This window comes from Typopeltis vanoorti, chromosome 1, assembly GCF_054136105.1.
Source record: "Typopeltis vanoorti isolate ZY-2024b chromosome 1, IOZ_Tvanoo_1.0, whole genome shotgun sequence".
NCBI classification, from domain to species: Eukaryota; Metazoa; Arthropoda; class Arachnida; order Uropygi; family Thelyphonidae; genus Typopeltis; species Typopeltis vanoorti.
The window spans coordinates 152,608,523-152,635,848 of NC_143549.1; the positions used below are offsets into that span (position 1 = coordinate 152,608,523).

The 27,326-nt window shown below is 36.5% G+C and overlaps 1 protein-coding gene across 1 annotated transcript in view; it reads left to right on the top strand.

Moving 5' to 3' along the window:
• Positions 1 to 27,326, top strand: part of LOC150110548 (threonine synthase-like 2) — an 86,650-nt gene that overhangs the window by 13,166 nt on the left and 46,158 nt on the right. The window contains exons 2-3 of the mRNA XM_090401065.1: positions 11,112 to 11,303; positions 14,507 to 14,578. Of these exons, the coding sequence (XP_090257191.1) occupies positions 11,112 to 11,303; positions 14,507 to 14,578 (264 nt within the window). The remainder of the gene's footprint in view (positions 1 to 11,111; positions 11,304 to 14,506; positions 14,579 to 27,326) is intronic.

Here is a 27,326-nt window from a genome sequence, read left to right on the forward strand (position 1 = left end):
ATTGTCTTTGTCTTTTTATTGCTGACCTTCATACCATATCTATTACAACAGCTATTCAATTTAGTCAGAGAATCTTGCAGACTTGTAGCGGATTTATTTAGAAGTATAACATCATCCGCATAAAGCAAAGAGCTGACATTAACATCTCCAATTTTGATATCAGGTTTAATACCACATTCCTTCATAATGTGATCCATATAGATAATGAATAACAGAGGGGATAATGTACATCCTTGTCTCACACCAGATTTAACATTAAACCATCTTCCTGTACTTCTTTCAATTCTAACTGCTGACTTACAACTCAAATAAAGACTAAGTATTGCTTGATATAATGCCCCATTGACACCATATAACTGCAGCGTATTGAATAGCTTCTCTCTTGGCATCCTGTCATATGCCTTTTCCAAATCGACAAAACTTAAATACAGATCTTTGTTATATTCCCATGCTTTCTCGACTATTTGTCGTAAAGTGAAGATCTGATCCTGACAGCCTCTATTTGGCCTGAATCCAGCTTGTTCTTCACCAAGCTTTTCTTCCACAATTCTTCTCAACCGTTTCTCAAGTATACTTGCATAGATCTTGCCAGGAACACTCAGTAGGGAAATACCTCTGTAATTCTCACATTCAGTTTTATTTCCCTTTTTATATATGGGTACTATGAGAGCTCTACTCCAATCATCGGGAATTCGTCCCTCTGTCCAGGCTTTCTGAACTATGCAGTGCAGCCACTGTAAGACTTTTATACCACCATACTTCAGCATTTCTGGTCGAATATCATCTACTCCTGCTGCCTTTCCACATTTCAAGCCTTTGATGGCTTTTTCTATTTCAAGTAATATGTATTCCTGACTGCATGCCTGGTCAGTGTTTTTTATCACTGCGCTGTCATCACTGCTTGTTTTATTTAGCAGTTTTTCAAAGTAATTACTCCATACTTCAAGGATATCTTTTTCTCCTGTTTTCATGTCACCTTTATCATCTCTAACTCCTTTTACAGCATTCTTTCCTCCATTCCTAAGCTTCAACAACCTCCAGAATATTTTGCCACCTTCTTGATATTTATTTTCTATATTCTTGCCAAAGTCCTCCCATGACTTTTGTTTAGCTAGTTTTACACACTGTTTAGCTTTCTTACATTTGTCTCTGTATTTTGTAAGAGTAAAAGCTTACTTATTTGTCAGGAACTTTTGATATGCTTTCTTCTTTTCCTTCACTGCCTCTTTAACTTCCTGTGTCCACCAGGGAGTTCTGATTTTTTTATCCTTGCACACAACCTCACCACATGCCTCTCTGGCAGAATCAATCAATGTTTTCTTCAGAGTTTGCCACTGAATCTCCAAGGTTTGATTCCTGTTCTCAAACTCTTTCATTTTCTTTTCAATAATCTTTGTGTATTTTAGTCTACAGTTCACATCTGACAGCTGTTCAACTTTTATTCGCTTTAAAACTTTCTTACATGTTATTCTTTTCAATATGAAATTCACTTTTATCCTGCTCAAGACTAAATAGTGATCACTTACAATTTCAAATCCTCTGTACACTCTGCTGTCCTGCACCAGGGAGAAAACATCACTATCAACAATAACATAGTCAATGAGACTTTTCTTATTCCTAGCCTCTTCTCTCCATGTGAATTTGTGCACATTTTTATGTTGGAACAGGGTGTTAGTAATAACCAGTCCATGTCCTGAGCAGAAATCCAACAGATATTTGCCATTATTATTAGCTTTGCTCTTTTCTCCAAATTTTCCCAAAATATTTTTGTATGTCTCACAATCATTTCCCACTCTGCTATTTAGATCCCACAAGGACCAACTTTTCCTTTTTCATTGTGTCAGTTGCTTTTTCTAAAGCCTCAAAAAATTCCTCCACTTCTACCTTAGTAGAACCTTCTGTGGGACCATAGGCACAAATAAGTCTCATTGACCAGTTACCCATTCTCATATTTGCCCACATTACTCTACTTGAGACTGACTGCCATTCAAGAAGATTAGCCTTGTATTTTGTGTTGAATGGCTATTCCTTCTTTTCCTTGATTGTCATTGCCTGAATATAACATTTTGTATTTATTGCTTAGAAAGATCTCACCAGTTTTGGTCTTTTTTGTTTCAGTCACCCCTATTATGTCGATCTGGTACTTATCTAATTCCTCAGCTAGCTCCATTTCTTTGCTATTCAGGCTTCTTATGTTGATAGTACCGATCTTTAACTCTGGTGATGTTGAGTTGGGGTTTGTTTTCAGATTTGTTCCAGTAGCTGACTTTTCGCTGTTCGCCCTGGTTCCCTGGCGAAAACAACGGGGGCCTTGTTTAACCGGGCGATATCCCAGCCGGCATGAAATTTTGTCATGTTGTACCATCATTTTTTATTTTGGTTTAACCAATAAGAATACAATTTGGTTGGCTAAATCCCAAATTGCCAGCCCATCCTCATTCGTTCAGTATCAAAGTAGATACCCAACAGGGTGCACCACAAGAAGGTGAGGATTGGACATTAGGTCAGAAGCCTTGGTTGGTTCTCCGCATTCCTTTAAAGGGCTTCTGACCTAATGTCCAATCCTCACCTTCTTGTGGTGCACCCTGTTGGGTATCTACTTTGATACTGAACGAATGAGGATGGGCTGGCAATTTGGGATTTAGCCGACCAAATTGTATTCTTATTGGTTAAACCAAAATAAAAAATGATGGTACATTTTTTATTTTCCCGGATATGTCTTATTATATTTTTATTTATTTTTTTTTATATAATCTGGAAACCTTGCTGTAGAGACCAAGCATGGAATTATTCAGGCCACTTTACACCTCCATTAAGCAGGGTAGTCTTACACCAGGCAACAAAATTCATTTCCTACCCGAAAACACGCGCAAACACTCATACCCAGAGGAGGATTTGAACTCGCATCTTGTTGGTTGAATAGCAGATATGCTAACCACTTGGCCAACCAGGCCAGCTAACATTCCTATCTCATATGAAACTCAAGCATATTGGGATCCCTGTAAATAGTTCTATTTTTTGTATTTTGTAACAACAACAACAAAAAAAAAGTTATATATGACTAAAGTTATTCAATTTCTATATACACTCCCTGCATATCCATTAGGACAGTATGCATTTGTGCTTTTAAAAAAGAACGTAAGGTTATTCAAGTGAAGTAGCAATGTTACATTGTTATGTACAAAGTACGAATTCTTGTGTCTGTTGCAGGTGGATATTTCAGTACTCATGCTGCTAATAATCATAAGAAGTCTATAGTTCTAACATTAAATAGCTAAAAACATTGTAGTTTGCCATAGACCCTGTTTCCAGTTGTGTTTCGTATTTTCTTTGCCCACAGGTGAAACAAGAGGTCCTAGTTTTAATTAGTTTTTATCAGAGTTGTGTATTCCTAAATTCCTGATAATGTAAGTAGTCATTTTTGTTAATATTTGGTTGATGTATTAAGACTTTGCTTTCTTCTTCAAAGCTTCTTTCTTATGCTGTTCTTGCCATAACCACAAAAATGACAAGCAGCCCAATGCTACTTGTTGATCTCATGGTTAGTGTGCATATTGTGGCCTGATAACATTTACTTATTATAATGCAGAAACTTCATATAATCATTAATCGCGTTTCATGAATGGACAAACCAAGTCTTGCAGACCATGCTATATTAGCAGGTACAGAGAGAATCTCTGGAGAAAAATTCCAGTGCTACTTAAAAGCTATATTTTTGTGAGAAAGATTCTATAAAGAGAACAGTTGTAAACCATTATTCATCTGCCTAATATAAATAAGAATGACAGTCTGACTTTCCAGTTCTGAGAAGAAATTTTTTAAGTACTCCCCCAACATTATTATTATTATTATTAACATCAGACCTCCAAGGTGTCAGAAGACTCATTAGGGGAGATGTACACTCCCATACAAAAAAATGGCTTTAAAGATCATTCCTTTAAATTCATTCACAGTTTCTGCACTCAAAAAAAAAAAAAAAAAAAACTCCCAGGCAGTTCATTCCACTCATCAACTGTTTTCCATGCAAAGAACCTACTTCTCACTCCTTAGTTTAAGATAACATCTCACTCTCTCCTCATACAGCTTCCAGGGATGGCCTCAAGTACCCTTTCCTTCCTCTATGCTATATGAAAAATATTATCCATGTTAATCTGGTAAAATCGCCCTCACCAAACTTATACTACTCAATCATATCCCTTTCTTCTTCTTCTTCCATTAACAAGGCTGGGCAAATTGCATTCCTTTGGTCTGTCTTTATATTCCATAGACCTGAAACTGACTTACTGAATCTTTTTTGGAACTGCTGTAAGATATCACTTTGAAAAAGAGAAGACCAGGTATGTGCACAGCAGGTCATAAGCAACTAGATCAAGGTCTTATACAATTGAACCATAACCTGTTTGTTTTTGCATGTCATGGTCCTCCTCATCATTGTGATAATAATCAGTAATGCCATTCTTGCAGTTTCAAGTCTTGCCATCACTCCCAGATATCTCATTTTTTCCACCTCCTTTCAAATTTCCCTATTAATTATATACTCTGCATCCCATTCTTGCCTATCAGATTTCAAGACCTTACACTCTGCAACATTAAATTGATATCTCCACTCACTTGCTCACTCACAGTTTGAGATCCTCCTGTAAGGCCATAACATCTGCTCTGCCCCTCATAGTTCTTTCCAACTTTACATCCTCTGCAAACAGCTGTATATATCCAGCTAAACCTGTCTGAATATCGCTAACATGTAAGTTAAACAATAATGGCCCCAAAACAGATCCCAGCAGCGCTCTACTAGTGGCCCTCCCCTTTTGGGATACTACTTCCCTATACACAACTTTCTGATACCAGTTTGATGGCTACTCAGTTATCCCAGTAATGCAATCTATCACTGTGCAAATGCCAAATATACCACTCATATGCATTTTGCTTAACCAGTGAATTCATCAACTTGTTGCAGTACATAAACAGATTGCTAAAAACATGACCTCCCCTTTCCAAACCCATACCAATTATCATAGAGTACTGTTATTCTCAACCCAATTCTGAATCCTAGTCTTCACCAACCTCTCAAACACTTAACAACAACCCCCCAGATACACATATTGGCCTATAATTTGTAGCGTCAGTCTTACCCCCCCTTCCTTGTGAAGTGGAATAATTTTCACTTCTTTTCGCCACCCTGCTGTAAGACTTATGTTAAACAAGTGAGAGTACTTTTAATTTCCTGGAGCATGCCTTCAAGATATATGGTGATATGTCTTCAAGTCATACTGTCTTATTAACATACACCCCTCTGTCCAAAAAAGAAACCAAACTTTTAATAGAAAATAAAACATAGGCCAATTATAATTATTCAAATAATTTATTTCAATCAATATATACTCTCTCTCTCAGCTTCGATACAGCATTTGGTATAGTCAATTAATTCGTTAAATGAGTTTTTGGGATACTGTTGGGGGTCGTGGTTACTGCCACTTGAACGTTTTCAGTGGTGTCATTGCTTTCCTTTCATCAGCAAATGAAGTCGGGGGAAGCGAAAGAAGTCACAGGGTGCTAAATCAGGTGAATATGGCGTGTCATTCAACACACAAACTTGGTTTTTGCTCAAAAACTGTCTCGCAATGTTCGAACAATGAGATGGTGCATTATCGTGCAAAAGTGACTAGTTGCGTGCATCACAATATTCATGGTGTACGCAACAAATTCTCACTATCAGTCGCTTCAAAGCTTCGAGATAAAACTCACCATTGACCGTTTGGCCAGGCAGAATGAATTTTTTGTAAATATAGGAATTGTAGAAACAAATGAGCATTGTCTTTACTTTTGACTTCAATCGCTTCAAAGCTTCGCGATATTACTCACCATTGACCGTTTGGCCAGGCAGAATGAATTTTTTTGTAGATATAGGAATTGTAGAAATAAATGAGCATTGTCTTTACTTTTGACTTCTCCAAACGACTTTTTTTCGGATACCCCTCTTCTGGTGGTCTCCACTCAACACTCTGGTGCTTTGTTTCAGACTCATACTCAAAATACCATGTTTCGTCACCAGTAACAATCGTTTCAAGGAGTTTGAGTCCTTACAAGCGGTTTTAATGAGGTCCTTGCAGTGTTCAATGCGATACATTTTTTTCATCGATCAACTTGTGGGGAACAAATCGCGGATTCAATTTACAAAGGCCCAAACTCTCGGTCAAAATGTTGTGCACAGTTGATTTTGGAATCCACAATTCATCTTCAATCAATTCACAGACGATTTCGGGTCTTCTTTGATGAAATCATGCACTTTTTGGATGTTAACTTCACTGAGTCTAGTTTTTGGATGGCCTGGCTTTTCGTCGTCCTCAAGCATCTCACGACCACTTTGAAATCGCTTAAACTACTCATAAATTTGAGTATGGGATAAGCATTCATCACCGTATGCTTTTTGAAGCATTTGATGCATTTTGGTAAAATGTTTACCAAGTTTAACACAAAAGTCAATCGCAGCTCTGTTTGAAACTCATTTTCCGACCGTTCTTCAAAACACACTGTCACTCTTGGCACTATAACTTGGCTTCTAATGAAATGAATGTCATAAGCAGTTGACATAACACTAATGAAGGTTGCTGCTTTCGACAACAAAAAGATACAACAGGTGGTGCCACTAGTTCTATTTTCGAAAAGTTCGGTTTCTTTTTGGACAGATGGTGTACTATTGCCTTTCACTGTTTTCAATAATCTCCGATATCCATTCTCACATTCTCCATATGACCAACCAAATAATTTGTTTACACTACCACTGTCACTAAACTCCCTTGCATGCTTACTTTCATATCCAAAGCACCTATCACCCTGCTCATGTTCCTTCCTGAACAACAGACCCTGCACATCTACCACTACCTCTCATCTTCCACTCCCAACCTGGGAATAAGCTCTAAATGATAAACCTGTGTGCCTATATTTTATCAATATTAGAAGTGTTTTCCTTCCAAAATATGCAATACATGATGCTGAGGAGCCAATTACTTCTATGCAACCTGTAAGTACTAGAGAGCATTGAGTCAGTTTTATTTGCTTAATTAAATATCAGCAAGTGCAAGTGCTAGTTATGCCTACAGTGCTAAGCAAAAATAGCAGCAACAAAGGCCAATGACTGCACAGCAAATTGGATCTCACCAGCACAACACTGTTAAACACTGACAAAATCAATGATAATACAAAGTACCGCAGTTGCAAAATAGATATTACCAACAAGAAAAAAAGGTCTAACTGTGTGATTTCTGTTGCCACTTGCTGCATGCTTCCTACGCACAAATAGAGGAATCAGCACACAAACTACTCGTTGACTTCTCTTTGTTGTGCTATCTTTTTGTAAAGCAGCTTCTGAACTTAGGAAAACAAGTTCAGAAGGAAAAAACCTCGAACCACCCTTAACACTATGGACAAAATTTTTTTCTCCAAAATCTGAACACTAGAAGCTAAGCTCAAACTGCTTGATGATCAGCACCAGTGTAGCCTCCACCAACAATGCTTATGAACTTTGTAACCTCATTGCATCAATGATACATGATTCATTTGAGGCTGAAAACAAGAAATTCACCAGAAATTGGTGACTCGCTAAAAGATGACATCTGTAAGTTAGCAGGAGAATGCATCTTTGATCCCAGAAATATCATCAGGTGCCATTCTTTCAGACCCACAAATAAAAGAAAGGACGGAATGAACTTCTAAAAAGTAACTTTTGACACACTGACAAGCACATCAAAACTAATAACAGTGATTAACAAGTTCAAAGATACTTACCCCAAATCACACGTACAAGTTCAGCCAGACCTAAATTCTGCACAGAGAGAACAAGGATGTCAACACAAAAACAACATAGAAAAATGATAAAATATAGATGTCAGTTGAATCATCGACTACAAACAATGAAAGCTGGTGCAGAAAGCAAGCAATGCTGTTAGGCACTGTGGAGACCAATATGTAGAGACTGAATAGGAAAATGTTCACGACCCTTACAGTCAAATATATGCCCCACAACCTCAGTTCCAACCTTAATAGTATCCACTACCATCTCTAGTCTACCAAACCCCACCTACTCCTCTTGGCTGAATCCTGAATCTCACTCCCTCAAGCACTACTCATCTCAGCGTTCCCAACTACACACTATTTGATTCTTTTCCACCTAAGCATCCATACCATGTCAAAGAGCACCCAACCTAGAATCGTCTGACTTTGACCATCTTTGGTTGAAAATCTCAATGCCTCAATAGTCAGATTCATTTGCTATCTCTATTGCTCCCTCAGTGCCACTCTGAGCTCTTTTACTTTCTCTCCTTAAACATTGATCTTTTCCAGTCCTGCTTCTATAACAGTAAAATGATCCTCCTAGGAGATTTTGATGTCCACAACACTAACTGGCTTTCCTTCTCCTTCAGTTGTACAGACCAAGCATGCAGAGATACTGAAACATTTGACAGCAAGGTTGACAGTCAACAGCAGGAAAACTAAAGTTCTAAGGAACAGAATAGAAGGAAATATTAAGCTTAAATGATCACACTCTTGAAGAAAGATTTCTAACGCCTTGGTTCCTAGATTGATACTCTAACTGACATTGGTGAGAAAAAAAACCCTCTGGGTTCCATAAAAATCTAACTAATATCTGGAAATCTAATGAAATGGAACATTATTACTCATCAAGCAGTTAATATCATCAACAGCTTTGGACAACATGCCTTCCTTCAGCACCAGGATACTCATGGAATGATCACATTCCTAATACTGTCATTCTTGAAGAAAGTCAACAAAGATCCCTAATAGTAACAATTCAGAAAAGTCAACTGAGGTGGTTGACACCAACTTAGACATCTGCTTTCACCCACATTCAGTGCTCTTTCTTTCTACAGAATAATGGACACAGAGAAGAACCAAGAAAACAGTTTTGGCAATACATAAACAGACTTTTTTAAAATGAGATTCATCAACATAACAGAGCAGCTTGGCTCACTATCATTTAATAGACTTTTAATTCCATGAGTTGTTATATGCATCTTTCTGTATAGATATTTCCATATTCATTCTTAAAAAATAATGATGAGTATGCTTGAATTGATAATGCATGATTTAACAATCAAGCTGTTGACCTAATTTTTTAATTGTGGCTTTGTTATAGAACATTTACCAAAGGAGTGGAAAGAGGACAAAATAGTGCTACTGCACAAAACTGGTGCCACAACAAATGTTTCCAATTATAGACTGGTAATATATCTATGGTCATAGTTAAAGTAGTAAAAAGATTGGTCATGAACAGAATACAGGATTGGTTTGCTAGACATAGGATTCTCTTTGATGATTAATGTGTTTTTGAAATAAAGGATGGGTCCTGCCTTAGATGTCTCTACATTAAAAAAAAAAGTAATAAATTCATTGGGTAAGAAGGGACTCTTATGTGGATATTTTTGAACTTCATGCATTTGCTTATTTATATCAAGCTGTTGACCTAATTTTTTAATTGTGGTTTTGTTATAGAACATTTACCAAAGGAGTGTAAAGAGGACAAATTATTAATAATAATAATATTGCATAGCAAGTTGGTGTATAGGCAGAGAAAGACAGTGATGGATAATAGATTCATTTGGTTGGTTGTCTAAAAGATACCTGCAGGTTATATGTGCATATGCATATCTGCATGCTTTTTTTTGGGGGGGGGGGATCCCCCAAAAGGAAGATAACCAGTGGTGTGCCACACAGGTCTCCTCTTTGGCCATTACTGTTGACTGTGGATATTCAATTGCTTTGCTGATGATGCAGAAATTTTTATGAGGAATGATGCTGGTGTCTAGTCCCTTTAGGAAGATTTAAATTGTTTCCACTGTCCCTTATCAAATGTTATCAAGAAAATTTGTCAAATTTTTTCTTTATAATATTCTCTCTCTCCAATATCATTAATAAAGCTACATGATTTTTAGTGACTGAGAAATGTAACATATGTTGATAATTCTCAAATGTAACAATTTTAAACTTTCATTGTCTATCATAACATTACTAGATAATATAACTATTTTTCATTCTTTTTAACAAACTTCTATGGAGTCAACAGGTTAACTGTGGAAGATAATACTCAACTAGCAACTAGTATTTATCACATTGAATCTTAAACTCATTCACACTCTCATCATTCACAACACACTCTACCAACATATCCCACTCAGTTGTACTCTCTAAGAAGAGCTAATCTTTGCCTCTTTGCTCTCATACAAATTCCAGGAATGGTCTTTTTTTTCCTCTCTCTCTCTCTCTCTCATTGTTAGCTCAATCTATAAAACCCTCCATATTAATCCTTTAAAATCCCTTCCTTAACCTTAACCTCTCAATCATGTCACCTCTTTTCATCAATCCACTAAACATTGCAATATACATTTCCTCAATCATTTCCCATAATGAGCATTCTGGCTATTACTTATCTAGATCTCCTGTAGAGTTTTCTTATATACAATGAAAAATCAGTTGACCAAATTTGTGAACAACACCCCATGTGTGTGGTCTGATCAAGGCTTTATACAATGTTACCACCTCTTTTATCTCTACTTGTGAGTGTTATTCATCAGCAGCACTGTTTCCTTTTATAACTTCAGACTTCTGTTCACTATCATCGGCACTGCCATCATATCCCAGATTTCATCCGTCCCCTGTAGCACAGTTCTCCCAATACCATGCAGAAAATCTCATATTCTTTGGAGATGAGTCACCTGACTCATCTCCAAACTAGAAGTCAATTTAAATCTTTCCAAAGAGACTTGACACCAGCATCATTCCTCATAACTGCATAAAAAATATATTTCTTAAATGCTATGTCATATTTTCACATCACGTTATTATATGCTTCTAAGACAAACTTTCGGCAATTAAGCTGATTTTCATATGTTCTATAAAAATATATATTAAAAATTTTAGCATTGACTTTACATTTGCAAATTAATTCATATAATCTTATGTTATACTCTGTAGAAGGTAATATCATATTTACTCTAAAAAAATCTGCAATAATTTGTTTATGGGAAATTGGCAATACTTGTGTAAAACTTGTATTAAATAATATTATCTCATTAAGAATATTTGTATTCCTGCAGATATAGTTAATTCATCATTCAAAAGGTTTGATGAAGAAATTTTACCCATTATACAGTTCGATGAAGGATTACATATTTCAGAACTGTTTCATGGACCAACAAAGAGTTTCAAGGATTTCTCTCTTTCGGTTGTGGGACAGCTGTTCAATTACTTTTTGAACAAAAAACAGACTCATCTGACCCTCTTAGTTGGTAAGTTATATATACAGCATGTAGTATTTGTAGAGACAGTTACAATATGAAGATAAAATAACTGTAATTTCAATGTTTCAATGCCAGTACTGGAATCACTTTCAGTGTAGTACATCATTATATTGTGTTGATTTAATGTGGCTTTCTCTTACCTTCTTAAGAATGCTTAATTAAGCTAGTTAAATTTAATGGACGATTACTGTTAATCATTATCATCACCATCAGCTATCCATGGAGTCAAAAGACTCATCATAGGAAGTCCCACTGTCACATATATACCATACCATGCTTTAAATGCATTCAACCATCTCTGCACTCACCACCCTCTCAGGCATTGCATTCCAATCACTGAACTCTTCATGCAAACATTACTCCTCATTCTTCCTTGTTCATACCCTCCTTATACAACTTCCAGGAATGGCCTCTTGTTGTATTCCCCTATTTCTATGAAAACATTGTTCTCTTCCCATATTCTATGAAAAATTTTAAACACATTAATTTGGTAAGTACCTTATAACTTTATAAGCCTATGATTCAGTCACATCGTGACTACTGTGCACAGATTTAGTAACCTGGGTTTCTTGGGGACCTGGAGGTGGTCAAAAAGATTTAGAGATGAGTGACCAAGATGGTGACAGATCTGCAAAATACTCGCCTTCACAAACCTTCAACCTACAAGGATAGGTTGAAGGCTTGTGGGTTACAAAGTTTAGTTTATAGGAGGAAAAGAGGGAAAATGATAGAAACTTTTAAGATATTCAAGGAGTTTTATAAAATTGATGCAAGTGAAATTTTTCAATATATATATGACAAATAGTCATAGAACTAGAGGCCATTCGTGGAAGTTGTGTAAGAGTGTGGTTAGTAGTTAGAATGGATTGCCAGAATTGGTTGTGAGTTCCTTGATGGTGAATGGATTCAAGGAAAGTTATGATAGAATTTGTGTATATACTGGTTAATTTGGGTCTCCCAAGATGAGTCTCTGGACTCCATGGAGATGCCATAAAATAATAATAAGAATGTCTCAGTCAAATCTCCCCTTTTCTCTTCCTATCCACTAGACTACAAATTGCATTTTGTCAATCTTTCTTCATACTCAGCATTCCACAGACCAGAAACCACCTTAGTCTCTGGACTCTTTGCAATATCTCTTCTTCCTTTTGAGAACCAGGTGACCATATCTGTGCACAGCTCTGAGTCGCCTGATCAGGATCTTATACAGCGGAACCATAATCTCCTTACATCTGCACATAACTGTCTTGCATTATTGCCATAATCCATTTTGCTGTCCTCACAATTTTAGCAGTGTGTCCCTAAATATTAAGTCTTTATCCACTATCACATCCAGATTTTTTATCTCTTCACCTCCTGTAAGATATCCTCACCAGTTGTATACCTGCATCCCATCTTTGCTTCCCAAATTTGAAAACCTTATACTTTGCTACATTGAACTGGCAACCTAAACTAACTCACTTTTCCACTTATCCAAGCTATTTAAGTCATTAACTACTTGTCCATCCCAATTCAGACCTTTCCCAATATGATTAATACAAGCTAAATAACAGTGGGTCCCAAAACAGACTCTTGGGGTATACCTCTAGTGACTTTCTTGGTTTGGGATATTGTTCCCCATTACACAGCTTTCTGATTCATAGCAACAGCCATTCTGCAATCTGGTACACTAACCTAATAGGGATTAAAGAAATGGGGATGAAAAAGAATTGGTATTTAATAGGGATATATAAAATATAAAAATTTTATACATATGGATAAATAAAATAGGGATTAAAGAGAACTGTTTTTGGTCTTGGATCTGTATCTAAGTAATACCATATTTTTTCCAGTTTCTATGCTGCAACAATTGCTATATGTATTCATCCAGAAATGCAAATAAACCATACACTGTAAGAATAGATGAGATTGAGAGTGTACAAGTATGAAAGAAGGGTGATGATTGAATGATCATCGTCATCATCAAATTCCTGCCATGTACCCTCAAGGGGTGTACAGGATATGATAGTACTACGTGAAAAATTTACATCATTACTAACTTCCTATTTACAATTTTCCTCCAAATCAGTCTGTTACTTGTCAAGACTCCAACATTACCAGATCTTATATTTCTATCGTCTAAGGCAGTGCTTCCCAAACTGTGGGCCGCGGCCCCCTTGGGGCCGTAGGTTTTGTTGAGGGGGGGGGCGTGAAATAATGAAAACAAATTTAAAATGTTTTAAAACTAAGTAGATTTTTTTTTTTATTTTAAAAGAAACGTATTTAACTTTTATTATTTATTATTTCTTTTTTTGTTATTTTTTATATTTTAATGGAAAAATTCACACATTGGTGTTGGTTCACAAACTTTGCTTCTACGTATTTCGGCACTTAATGAATGTTAATAAATATTGCTTATTCATATGTTTCATTTCAAAGCAGTGGTTAATTGTATTTACTTCGAATGCTCTCCAGGGAAGCTCCAAATCTTCCTGTCCCTTTCATCATGTGTTTGTAATCAGGGACTGTTGATATTGACTTTATATACATATCAAAACTCGTTTTATATTATCACTGTCATCCGAGCTAGTTTTCTGTTACCGATAAAAGTTTCGCATATACTTCACACATGAAAAAAAGCTTAAACAAGTTCATGTGGGGAGATAGTAACTCGCTTGCAGTGGTAAACAATAAGCCCTCCCTAACAGCCACTATACTGCAGAGGCAATAAAAACAAGTACTTTTATTATGCCAGTGAATAAGGTATGAGGAGTCTGTGTAATATATTTCTCAACAAATAGTGCAATTAGAGACAACTGGGATAAAAACACACTAATTAATGAATCACATGTCCCCTCATACAGAAACTATGCTGTATGGACTGAAACAAAACCATATGTTGCATGGGCAAACACAGTATCTAACTAAAAACTATTGTTATTAATTAGATGTGTGAGTTCGATTTCCCAAGGCAGCAATAAAATTCAACCGAACGTGTTAAAATTCGTAAGTGTTAAAACTAAGTAATATATATATATATATATATATAAAATGAATGTTATGGCAGTTTCACATATGGAATTCAGTTGAAGAGAGTTAGAATTTCAATTGTTAGCTATGCTTTTATCTTTCAGTTGCGCGATCTTTTGTTAATACCGCACCAATCATATGCACGTTTTAATAACTTGCCTTTGCTGTTTGTTTCGCATTAGGCTTAATTACCTTAAAGGGAGAAAAGTCACAAAAGAGAAAAATGTTCCTGGTCCAGGGATTCCCTTATTCAGGTAATATTCACTAATTTCATGTTATCAGTCTGTGGTGTGCCAGTATCGGTAAGTGGTGATATTATTTGATCTATTCTATGTTAAAAAATTTAACCCTGAGATAAATAAGTGGCTGATAAAAAATAAAAAAAAATTCCCGCGAACAATCAGAAGCAGAAACAGACTCAAAAAAAAGGAGTATTTCATATTTTACCAGAACAGCCCGCATCGTCTTCAGAACCAAACGGTAAGAGGCAAAAAAAATGTAATATATGCATTTGATTTTTGCAATATTCGCTGTGTATGTTTTCTATTGAATATAAATAGAATAAATATTATAATAATATATCTCTCTATTACGATTTTTTTTCGAGGGGGAGCCGTGAAATATTTTAATTTTTGCAAAGGGGGCCCTGACATCCAGAAGTTTGGGAAGCACTGGTCTAAGGCACTCTGTACCCTATCAATCCACCTATATCTTGGTCTTCCTCTGGATCTTTTTCCTGCCAACTTGGCAGAGAACACTTGTTTTGCTAATCTTTCCTTGCCCATTCTGTATAAATGACCATACCACCTGAGATTAGCTCTGCTAATGCATTCCTGGATGCTGACAATATCAAGTTCTTTCCTAATATTCTTGTTTTTAATATGATATTGCCATTGATGTCACTTGTTCACGCCTCTGATCTTTCTCAGGACTCTCATAGCTGTAGGCTCTAGTCTTTGGACCCAGCTCTCAGATCCATAAGTTAAAACTGTTTAATCCTTTATCCAAGTGTGAGCAAACAAAGTTTGTGCCTGAAAGTATCTTCAGGACTGGGGTAAGGTGGTGCAACACCAGGGCGACTCCTTGCAAAGGGTGGAGCAAGCTACTATCACTCCTATCTCAGTATCTCCCATAATGCAAAACACATCTCCTTGCAGATATGTCTAATGTTATGCATTAAGGGAAGGGCCACTGCCCAGACTAGTTTCGACCTTTATTGAGGTCTCTTTAGTGGGAGCCAGGCCCAAGTGGAGATACCAGCCAGAAGCATTAGCAAGGTCATCTCTACCTATAGGAGTTGCCAAAGGATGTGCCACCTTTTTAATAAATTACTCTGGATTTAGAGAAATATGTTGAAAGTTTATTTTTCACTTGGTTACAATATAATAAATTTAGTTTAATCCTTTATCCAAGTGTGAGCAAACAAAGTTTGCACCTTGGATAAAGGATTAAACTGAATTTATTATATTCTCACCAAGTAAAAAATAAACTTTCAAGTTAAAACTGGTTTGAACACTGTCTTGTATATATATAGCTAATTTAGTGTTCTGATTAATTTCTCTCTTATTCCATATGAATTTATTCAATTGACTTCCTACCATACCAGCTTTGTTGATTCTGTTGTCTGTTTCCATATTTAATTTACCACCTTCACTAAAAATCGTGCCTAAGTAGCTGAAATGTTTTACTTGTTCCACAGGTTCTCCATTCACAACACACTTGACATTTTCAATGATTCTGCCTATTTTCATTGTCTTTGTCTTTTTATTGCTTACCTTCATACCATATCTATTACAACAGTTATTCAATTTAGTCAGAGAATCTTGCAGACTTGTAGCGGATTTATTTAGAAGTATAACATCGTCTGCATAAAGCAAAGAGCTGACATTAACATCTCCAATTCTGATATCATGTTTAATACCACTTTTCTTCATAATGTGATCCATATAGATAATGAATAACAGAGGGGATAATGTACATCCTTGTCTCACACCAGATTTAACATTAAACCATCTTCCTGTACTTCCTTCAATTCTAACTGCTGATTTACAACTTAAATAAAGACTAAGTATTGCTTGATATAATGCTCCATTGACACCATAACTGTTGCGTATTGAATAGCTTCTCTCTTGGCACCTTGTCATATGCCTTTTCCAAATCGACAAACTTAAATACAGATCTTTCTTATATTCCCATGATTTCTCCACTATTTATCGTAAAATGAAGATCTGATCCTGACAGCCTCTATTTGACCTGAATCCAGCTTTTTCTTCACCAAGCTTTCTTCCACAATTCTTCTCAAACGTTTCTCAAGTATACTTGCATATATCTTACCAGGAACACTCAGTCGGGATAGACTTCTGTAATTCTCACATTCAGTTTTATTTCCCTTTTTATATACGGGTACTATGAGAGCTCTACTCCAATCACGTGGAATTCGTCCCTCTGCCCAGGCATTTTGAACTATGCAGTGCAGCCACTGTAAGACTTTTATACCACCATACTTCTGCATTTCTGGTCGAATATCATCTACTCCTGCTGCCTTTCCACATTTCAAGCCTTTGATGGCTTTTTCTACTTCAAGTATGGATATGTATTCCTGACTGCATGCCTGGTCAGTGTTTTTTATCACTGTGCTGTCATCACTGCTTGTTTCATTTAGCAGTTTTTCAAAGTAATTACTCCATACTTCAAGGATATCTTTTTCTCCCATTTTCATGTCACCTTTATCATCTCTAACTCCTTTTACAGCACTCTTTCCTCCATTCCTAATCTTCTTCAACAACCTCCAGAATATTTTGCCACCTTCTTGATATTTATTTTTCTATGTTCTTGCCAATATCCTCCCATGACTTTTGTTTAGCTAGTTTTACACACTGTTTAGCTTTCTTACATTTGTCTGTGTATTCTCTTAGAGCACAAGCTGACTTATTTGCCAGGAACTTTTGATATGCTTTCTTCTTTTCCTTCACTTCCTCTTTAACTTCCCGTTTCCACCATGGAGTTCTAATTTTTCTATCACTGCAGACAACTTCACCACATGCCTCTCTAGCTGAATCAATCAGGGTTTTCTTCAAGGCTTGCCACTGAATCTCCAAGGTTTGGTTCCTGTTCTCAACCTCTTTCATTTTTCCTTCAATAATATTTGTGTATTTTAGTCTACAGTTCACATCTGAGAGCTGCTCAACTTTTATTCGCTTTAAAACTTTCTTACATGTTATTCTTTTCATTATGAAATTCAATTTTATCCTGCTCAAGACTAAATAGTGATCACTTCCAGTTTCAAATCATCTGTACACTGTGGTGTTCTGCACCAGGGGAAAAACATCACTATCATCAATAACATAGTCAATGAGACTTTTCGTATTCTTGCCTCTTCTCTGCATGTGAATTTGTGCACATTTTTATGTTGGATCATGGTGTTAGTAATAACCAGTTCATGTTGTCCTGAGCAGAAATCCAACAAGTATTTGTCATTATTATTAGCTTTGCTCTTTTCTCCAAATTTTCCCAAAACATTTTTGTATGTCTGACAATCACTTCCTACTCTGCTATTTAGATCCCCAACAAGAAACAACTTTTCCTTTTTCATTGTGTCAGTAGCTTTCTCTAGAACCTCAAAAAATTCCTCCACTTCTATCTTAGTAGAACCTTCTGTGGGACCATAGGCACAAATAAGTTTCATTGTCCAATTTCCCATTCTGATATTTGCCCAAATCACTCTACTTGACACTGCCTGCCATTCAAGAAGATGAGTCTCGTATTTTGTGTTGAATACTATAGCTACTCCTTCTTTTCCTTGATTGTCATTACCTGAATATAACATTTTGTATTTATTGCTCAAAAAGATCTCACCAGTTTTTGTCTTTTTTGTTTCAGTCACCCCCTATTATGTCGATCCGGCTTATCTAATTCCTCAGCTAGCTCCATTTCTTTGCTATTCAGGCTTCTTATGTTGATAGTACCGATCTTTAACTCTGGTGATGTTGAGCTGGGGTGTGTTTTCAGATTTGTTCCAGTAGCTGACTTTTTGCTGTTTGCCCTGGTTCCCAGGCGAAAACAACGGGAGCCTTGTTTAACCAGGCAATGCCCCAGCCAGCATGAAATTTTGTCATGTTGTACCATCATTTTGTATTTTGGTTTAACCAATAAGAATACAATTTGGTCATCTAAATCCCAAATTGCCAGCCCATCCTCGTTCGTTCAGTATCAAAGTAGATACCCAACAGGGTGCACCATGAGAAGGTGAGGATTGGACATTAGGTCAGAAGCCTTGGTCGGTTCTCCGCATTCCTTTAAAGGCTATGTGGATGTCTCCTCTCAGTTATACAGCTTTGACCCTTAAGCACCCCTTAAGTTAAAGATAAAAAGTGAAATTGTAAATGTTAACCAGCAGCCATCTGTATTTGTTCATGATTACAGGAAAGAATAGGAATTGTGGTGTTGTATGGTCAGTGTAGTGAAGCATAGCCTATGGAAATAGCTATAGAAAAGACAATACATTTCTTGAACATTTATCAAGTTAAATACACATTACTCTAATTATTTATGGAATATTTTTGAAATATATATTGTATTCTGAAATTTGAACAAACAGTTGAAAGTAAGAATCCTCAAGACAATTATCTGGAGCATGAGGACATATGGAATCGAGTCCTGGACAATCAATAAGGATTGATTGTCCAGGAGTGACCGACTGAACATTTGAAATGTGGTGCTTGAGAAAAATGGATTGTATCAGCTGGACTGAAAGAATGAGCAATGAAGATGTTCTTAAAAGATTCAAAATGAAAAGAGACTATATGGCCAGTATCCAAAGAAGAAAAATAGCATTTGCAGGACATTTGATGAGGGGTTCTTCTGGAGAACTTTCCAGAGTAGTATTGCAGGAGATAGTGGAGGGAAGGAGAGGAAGACCCCTACTGCAATGGAAAGACAACATCAAAGATTGGACGGGCAAGAGTCTTACAGAAGCAAGAGATAGAGAGGCATGGAAGTGGACTGTTCATCAGCTGCAACCCTCTTAAAGAGGAGGCCACCGGATTAAATTAGATATTGTATTCTGAAATATTAATAATATGAAAATAATCAAGAATTGGTGTAACTTAATAAAGTTACTATAATGTTAATAAAGATATCTTTATTAACATTATAGCAGAGCAATTTAGAAATTAATTTCTTTGATGTGTGGAGGATTTTTAGATGGATGGCACAAGAAAATATTGAAGAAAATTGTGTGTAATATGTTTTTGTGAAGTTATAAGAAGTTATTTATCTCTTGATAAAGGCACATGTTTGGTATCAGTATCAGCAAGCATAGAAGTAAAGAACCTGTATATGACCGACACAACCCATATGATGTCATGCAGCATCTGTTTGACTAGCAGTGGGGAACTTAAGAAAAGAATAGCTGAGAGAGAGAGAGAGAGAGAGAGAGAGATGGTATGGGTTACATGTAGCCTTCCTCAATGAGTCCCTGACCCCCTGGATGGTCTCTGATAAAATAATAATAAAACATTCAATAAAACAAAAATCACCTATCTTACAGGAGTGATAAACAATCTATCCTTACTCAATAAAGCCTCAAACCCAACATATCTTTTGTTACCTTATATTATACATATCTTTTTTCTGTGCAGTATCCTGTTATGCCTTTGCAGAGCCCATAAATATTTAGTATGGCCATTTCCTTATCTAACTCAATACCCACTCTGTTATTAGAAAGCGAATGAGTCATAAGAATATGCTATAGAGTAGATAGGAATATCATATATGGCATCATATTCCTATTTACTCATTCTTGAATTCCAGAATCTTAACTACCATTTCTGAGATACTGATAGGTATGTAATTTGCAGCTTCTGTCTTGGATCCTCCTTTACTAGAACGATCTTGCCCATCAATCACTTTCCTGAAATGCTTCCAGTGTTGAACTCATTAAATTGGTGACACTACCAGTATTCTTTCACTTTCTCATGATATATGGTAAGGTATTCCATCTAATCTCTCAGCCATATTTGCATCAAGTTTTTTTTTCTTTTTTTTTAATATTGTAAGTACTCTACACCATCTGCCTCTATTCTCACATTGGTTCCTGTGTATTCTCATTGGTCCAGTCAGAAAGGGATGTATATGGAATTATAAGCTAAGAGAATGTGACAGTCTTAGATGATACCTTTTGGAAATATCATGGGAGAGAAGGAAATTAAAAGTTTGTGAAATAGTTAAGAAAAATGTTTGGGCTTATTTCTGAGGATAGAGGGGATAAATAGAGTAGGAGTGAAATGGATGAATGAACCTTAAGTAGGAGCTGTAGAAGAAAAGTGGCTCTGGAGAAAGTATGATGATGGGTCAGGTAATGAACATATATTTGAAATCATGTAAAATAAGCTAAAAGATGCTTATCCATTAGTTTTAGAATTGGCAGAATGTAAGTAGGCATAATGAGGAGTCTCATCCCACAATGAGTCTCTGACTCCATGGAGGTCAGATGTTTAATAATAATAATAATAATAGAAATTAAAGATTGGATAACTTATGTAAATAAAATAATTTAAGTCATAGAATTTTCACCCCTGTATTTAAGGCATCTTCAGTACACCAACAATTAAAAAAAAGAAAGAAAGAAAGGAACAATGTAATATACAGGGTGGTCCATAAAGCATGAAACATTCTGTAGAAAGGACACGTCTTTTAAAAAAAAAGAAAGAAAGAAAGGAACAATGTAATATACAGGGTGGTCCATAAAGCATGAAACATTCTGTAGAAAGGACACGTCTTTGGGAAGCCAAAATGGAAAGCATTTACGTGATGTGGTTTTACATAACTAATAAAAAAAAAAATTATGCTTTGCTTCACAAAGATTGGCCCTTTCTATGACATGTTCTGTGACTTATGGACCACTCTGTACAATTAACAGAATAGATAGCTTTAGCGAAGTAACAAATGGTCAACCAATTTCTAATTTTAAAATTATAAGAAATGTTTCAGATTAAAAAAGTACTCATACGCCTCATAAAGGCATTAAACATAGGTCATCAGATCTATTTAAGTTTGGACACTGTAGGAACATATGTTTTCTTATAAACGTATTCTATAAGGAATCTGCTTTTGTGGTATTTTTGTCTTATTACACAGGACTCTGTGCTTATTAGAAATAGTATGTTCAGTCATATCTTAGTCTCATGAAGTAATTAAAAAAAAACTGAAACGTACCTTTTAGTCCCCTACCCTGATATATGGATTGCCTATAATTCGTGAATCCAATAACCTTCTCTGCAGAAACATAGTGGACGCTACTAACTCTTCCTCTTTTAATCTAATCAGACAGTTAGTTAAATCTTTAACTCGATTTACTGAACACACATCATCTCTTATATAAAAAATTCAAATCATTTCCAATCTTTAATCTAAAATTTAGTTTAAAAAATAACGATGATGAGTTTTGATGTATTTACCAATATCCCCCCTTTCTGACACTTTAACGAAAAATTCTCTTAACATCATTGATCTTTTCAGTTTTGTCATCCATACTGGTTACTTCACTTGGAAGGATACCATATATAAACAGATAGAGGGTACAGCCATGGACTCTCCCCTCTCTTCCTCCTCTAGCCAATTTCTATATGAAACATTTTGAAAAACATGTCATTCTCAAACCTTCTATCTGGCTAAGATATATTGATGACATATTCTCTATTTTGGCTGAATGACTTAGACATATTAGTCTCTTTCCTCCTCCATCACAGCCAGCACCTTAGAATCCAGTTCACTTCACTTCAGAAAAAGAAAACAATAGCTTGACTTTTCTAGGTACACTAATCACATCTTACCAATGGCATCCTGTCTTTCTCAGTTTATAGAAAGTCCACCCACACAGGTAGATATATAGGCACATTTTCCAATCATTTCCCCCCCCATCCCTACATATAGGCTATTATTAAAACCTTTGTCAACAGAGCCTCCAACCTATGTTTCAACTAAGCTTCCCTTACAGCTGAACTTGCTTTTATTCACCAGACCTTCCTTTCCAATAGCTATGCTGCCAAAAAAAGATCAACAAATACTTTTTCATCCCATCTCCTCACATCCCTCTCAACATATAGATTACAGTAACACTATTATGTTCTGTAGTAATTTCAAAACATCGCCAGAACTTTAAAGAAATATGCTATTTCAAACCACATCTTGAGCTAGCTGCTCTTATTATCTCCTAAAGATCTACTCCCCACCATCTGTGTTCCAAGTGTTTACAAAGTTTCTTGTTCTTACAACTTATTATATTGTATTATATTCAAACCAGGAGATCTGTTAACATTTGCCTTTAAGAATACAGGAAATACTGTACATCAGCTGCCATAACTATGGTACCAGATGTACAGTATTTCCTATTTCTAGCTTCTTAAGGTATCTTGTACGGAATGAAATGGGGGAGGGGGGGAGAACTACCATGCCTCACCTCAACAAGTATAGGTTTGAAAGACATTTTTTTTTTTTTAGAATCAGCAGCAGATTTAAAAAACCAAGCTAATCTACATGTTCACGCGGTTAGCCTAGTGCCTGTGCACTTCACAACCATATGACTCGGGAAGGAGTGTCCTGGGTTCGATTCCCACGTGAGGAGCTGAAGGATCTTCCTCAGCTATAGCCAAGTTAGCCAGTCTTGGGCATGGACAGTAGGGTTTTTTCCCCATTATCCTGGGGTTTTTCATCCTGCAAAGTAGGCAAACCAGCCTTGAACTCAACACTACAGGATATAGGATACACCAGGGCGTAGCGCTGACCACCTTATCCTGTGAACAGTTTGAGGTCCTATGATTAACAAAACCCTCGGCACCACAAGGTAAAAGAGGGTAAAAGGAAGTTGAGATGAGCTAATCTATATAAATATGGTTGTGTTAAATTTGTAAGATTTCACAGAACTGTATGTAATTCTTAGGCCTCCCACCCAACAGCACCCATAGAAGATAACCCCTCATAGGACTTTAGGCTTCCAGTCTTTTTCCACTTATTTTGTGGGTGCTTTTACAATTTTAAGAGTATCCCTGATGTCTCTGTGACTGAGATGAAATATAGGATCTATTAAGCATTTTTAATTATTTTTCTGTGCTGTATTCATTGCATTAAACCTGATTATGAGCATAAACCAGTACATAAGCATAAATACTTAAAAACTTTTTTTATGGAAAATCCATCCATGAGAGGTTGGTCAACTTATGGTAAGCTAGTACTGTAAATGGGCAATTTGTTAATAGGGCCAGAAAAGGAGGAGTGCTATTGATGGTGAGAAGTTATGCCCATTCAAGATGGAGATGCAAGGATGAAACAGTGGCAGTGGTTTTGAGGCAGTATGGTGTGAGGTAGAGGTGGAGAGTATAAAATATTTAGTTAGGTGTTGCTATAGGCTTGGTAATGTAGAGGGAAATGTGTGGGCACATTAGTCTGGCAAATAAAAAAAGGGTGATCATTATGGGTGACTTTAATTATGGTAATATATTAAAATGAAGAGATCACCCATGGGTAAAAAGAATGAATTTCTGGAGTTTTTGACAGACAGCTACCTTAGGCAGTATGTAAGAGGGCACACAAGAATCAATGATCTTGGACTTGATCACTTCATCAGAAGATTTTATTATAAATGAGATGTCAAATCTTCTTCCAGTTAGTAAATGATCACTTGGGACATATTTGGGCTTCTGTAAGAAAAGTATGTACATATTGTAGTTATAAAGCTGTTGATTATGACAAATTGAAGTCATGAGATGGCCTGCAGCTGTATCATGGAATGAGAAATTAGGTGAGAAGGAGATTATGAGGATGTGCTGAAAGTTGTGATAATCACCCTGAAGGAATTGAGATAGAACCATGTGACTTACACATTATTGTATATATTCCCCATGAAATGTTATATACGTGTTACAATGTTGCTGCATCATTTGCAATCCTCTGAGAAAAAAGTCTTTCCCTTGTTGCACAATCCAGTCCTCAGCTGCAGATATGACTTCTTCATCTGTAATAAATTTTGTTCCTTTCAAGTGTTTCTTTAATTTGGGAATAGGAAATAGTCATACGAGACCAGGTCTGCAAATAGGGTGAGTGAGGCAGGCATTCAAGCCCAAGTTGTGTATTGTCTGTTGGGTTTCGTGAGCAGGTGCATTGTCCAGCAAAAACAACATGTCTCTGTTCAGTTTCCCATGGTGTTTTTCCTTTAGTACCACCTTCAATTCCTTCAGAGCTATTGAATAAACTGTTGCTATAACAGTTTCACCTTTTTTTTGAGGCATTTGGTAAGGATTACACCATCCATATCCCAAAAGACAATGTCAAGAACCTTCCCTAATGACTTTTGGGTTTGGAACTTCTTTGGTCATGGAGAACCTTTTTTTGTCTCCACTCCATTGACTGTTGTTTGATCCCTGGGTCAGAGTGATGAAACTATATTTCATCAACAGTCACAATATGAGCTAAAAAAAAAAAGTTGCACCTGATTTCTCAAAATCATCCAAGATCCTTTGAGATGACAGCACATGTTCTCTCTTTTTGTCGGTATTCAAACATTTGGGGACCCACTTCAGTGAGAGCTTCTGCATGTTCAGATGTTGGTGAATGATGACCCCAACTCGTTCCCTGGATATCCTGAGAATCTTTGCAATGTTTTTGGCTGGTATTTGTCTATCACTAAGAATTATGGCATGCACTGCATTGATGTTTTCAGGTGTGATCACTGTGGAAGATTTTCCTGATTTGGCGACATCTGTTCTCACAGGATGCCCAGTTTTAAATTTGGCCACCCATCTGCCAACTGTTGGATATGCTGGGGCACTGTCCTCTAAAGTCTCACATAAAGTTTGGTGAATCTCAGTTCTGGACTTTTCTTGCAGCACGAAAAACTTGATGGCCCCTACCTCTGCGCTTTGAATTTCTTCAAAACCTCTGACATGTCTTCATATATATCCTAAAAGAAAAAGAACAAATTATTACAATTTGATGAAACATGAGGGTTAAAGGGTTTTAAAATATGTTCTTTCTTGTGGTTATATCATTTGCTTTAATGTCATTTTTGTTCTAGGCGTTTATCAGAACTTTTCACCCCCCTCCCCTCATAATGCTGCATGGCCCCTGCTCAGGAACTGTCTCTGGCAAAGGGGCAATGTCTGAATGTATTTCAAACATCAGGAGGTTAAAAAAGCTAAGTGTAAAATGGATGACTGAAGAGTTTAGGCATGCAGTCTGGAAGAAAAGGCATTATGGAGGCAGTACAAGGGGAGACGCAATAATTAGTTTCATGAGGAATAAAAAAAAGCAGGAAAGAAAGGTGACTTGCTTGATAAGGGTAGCAAAAGTATAGTATAAGTAGCAGTTAGCTGAGGCCAAATGAAATCCAAGAGAGTTTTTTTGATATGTGGCCAGCAGAAGAAAGAATGGTTATATACAGATAATACTGATTGGTGAAAATAGTAGAGTGATGACTACTATGGAGGATATATTTGAGATATTAAATGAACATTTCATCTTTGTGCATGTGAAATCATGCAGAACTTTGAGTGTACTGGAGGGGAGAGGAGTCACCAACAGTGAATGAACTGGATTGGAATAAGGCTGCAGGAGTTTATAATATATCACTGTATGTTTTGAGGGAATGGTCCAAGGAGTTAACAACAGCATTGATGTACCTTTTTAACATGAGTCTTAGACTGGGCCATGTTCCAAAGCAGTGAAAGAGGGCAAAATTGTTCTCCTTCATAAGGAAGGCTTTGAATTATACACCAATCTGTGAGTCTGGAGTTCTGGTTAAAATGTTAGAGAAGTTAGTCATGCAGATGCAGGGCAGAAAACAGCAACATTCTCTTAATGAATAGCATGGGTTTCTAAAGAAAGATGGTTATTTCAGTCTACTTGCCAACAAGGTGCCAAATATATGAAGAAGGGAGATTCGTACACAGTGGCATATTTATATTTTTCAAAGCCTTTCATGAATTACTGCATGACAGGTTAGTGATTAAATTGTAAAGGAAAGGACAAGGTTGGAAAGTAGATTAATGCACTGGATTGGATATTAGTTATCTGATAAGGTATCAGCAAGTTGTGTAGGAAGGGAGGGTGGGGAATAATATCCCTGTAAAGGAAAGTTACTAGCAATGTGCCCAAAGGGTCTGTTTTGTGGGCGATTGCAGTTTAACTTGTATGTTAATGATATTGGGGAAAGATGTGATTGGTGATATGCAGTTGTTTGTAAATTATGCAAAGTTGGAAAGAACTATAAAGAGTAGAGCAGATGTCATTGTTTCACAAGAGGACTTGAATAGACTGGCCAAATGGAAAATGAGTTGGGCTTACAGTTCAGTGCTGCGAAGTGTAAGGTTTTAAGATTCAGGAAGCTTATATGCAGAATATGAATTGGGCATGAATTAGTGGTGAGATCTAGAGGAAGCAGAGGAGATGAGGGATCTGTGGTTTATGGTGATAAGGACCTAAAATTTAGGGACACATTACTAAAATTGTGACTATACCATAGTTGATTATGGTAGTGATGCAGAGGTGTAGAAGTAAGATTGTTCTCATGTCATTGTATAAGGCTTTGATCAGGCCATGTATGAACTATTTTATACATGGCCTGATCAAAGCCTTATACAATGACATGAGAACAATCTTACTTCTACACCTCTGCATCACTACCATAATCAACTATGGTATAGTCACAATTTTAGTAATGTGTCCTTAAATTTTAGGTCCTTTTGGTCACCTGGTTTGTAAAAGGATGAAGAGATATTTGGAAACACCAGAGATGATTGACTAAGGTGGTTGCTGGTCTTTGGAATGTTGAGTATGTGGACAGATTGAATGAATGCAGTTTGCAGAGTTGGTTAATAGGAATCTTTCCTTTAAATGAAAGCATGAGCTGGGGGAGAGTAGGATTTTTGTTTGAAGAGTGGTGATTGTTGGATTGTACTGCCTGAGAGTGTTGAAGTGCAGTACCAAATAAAGATTATCAAAATCAAATTT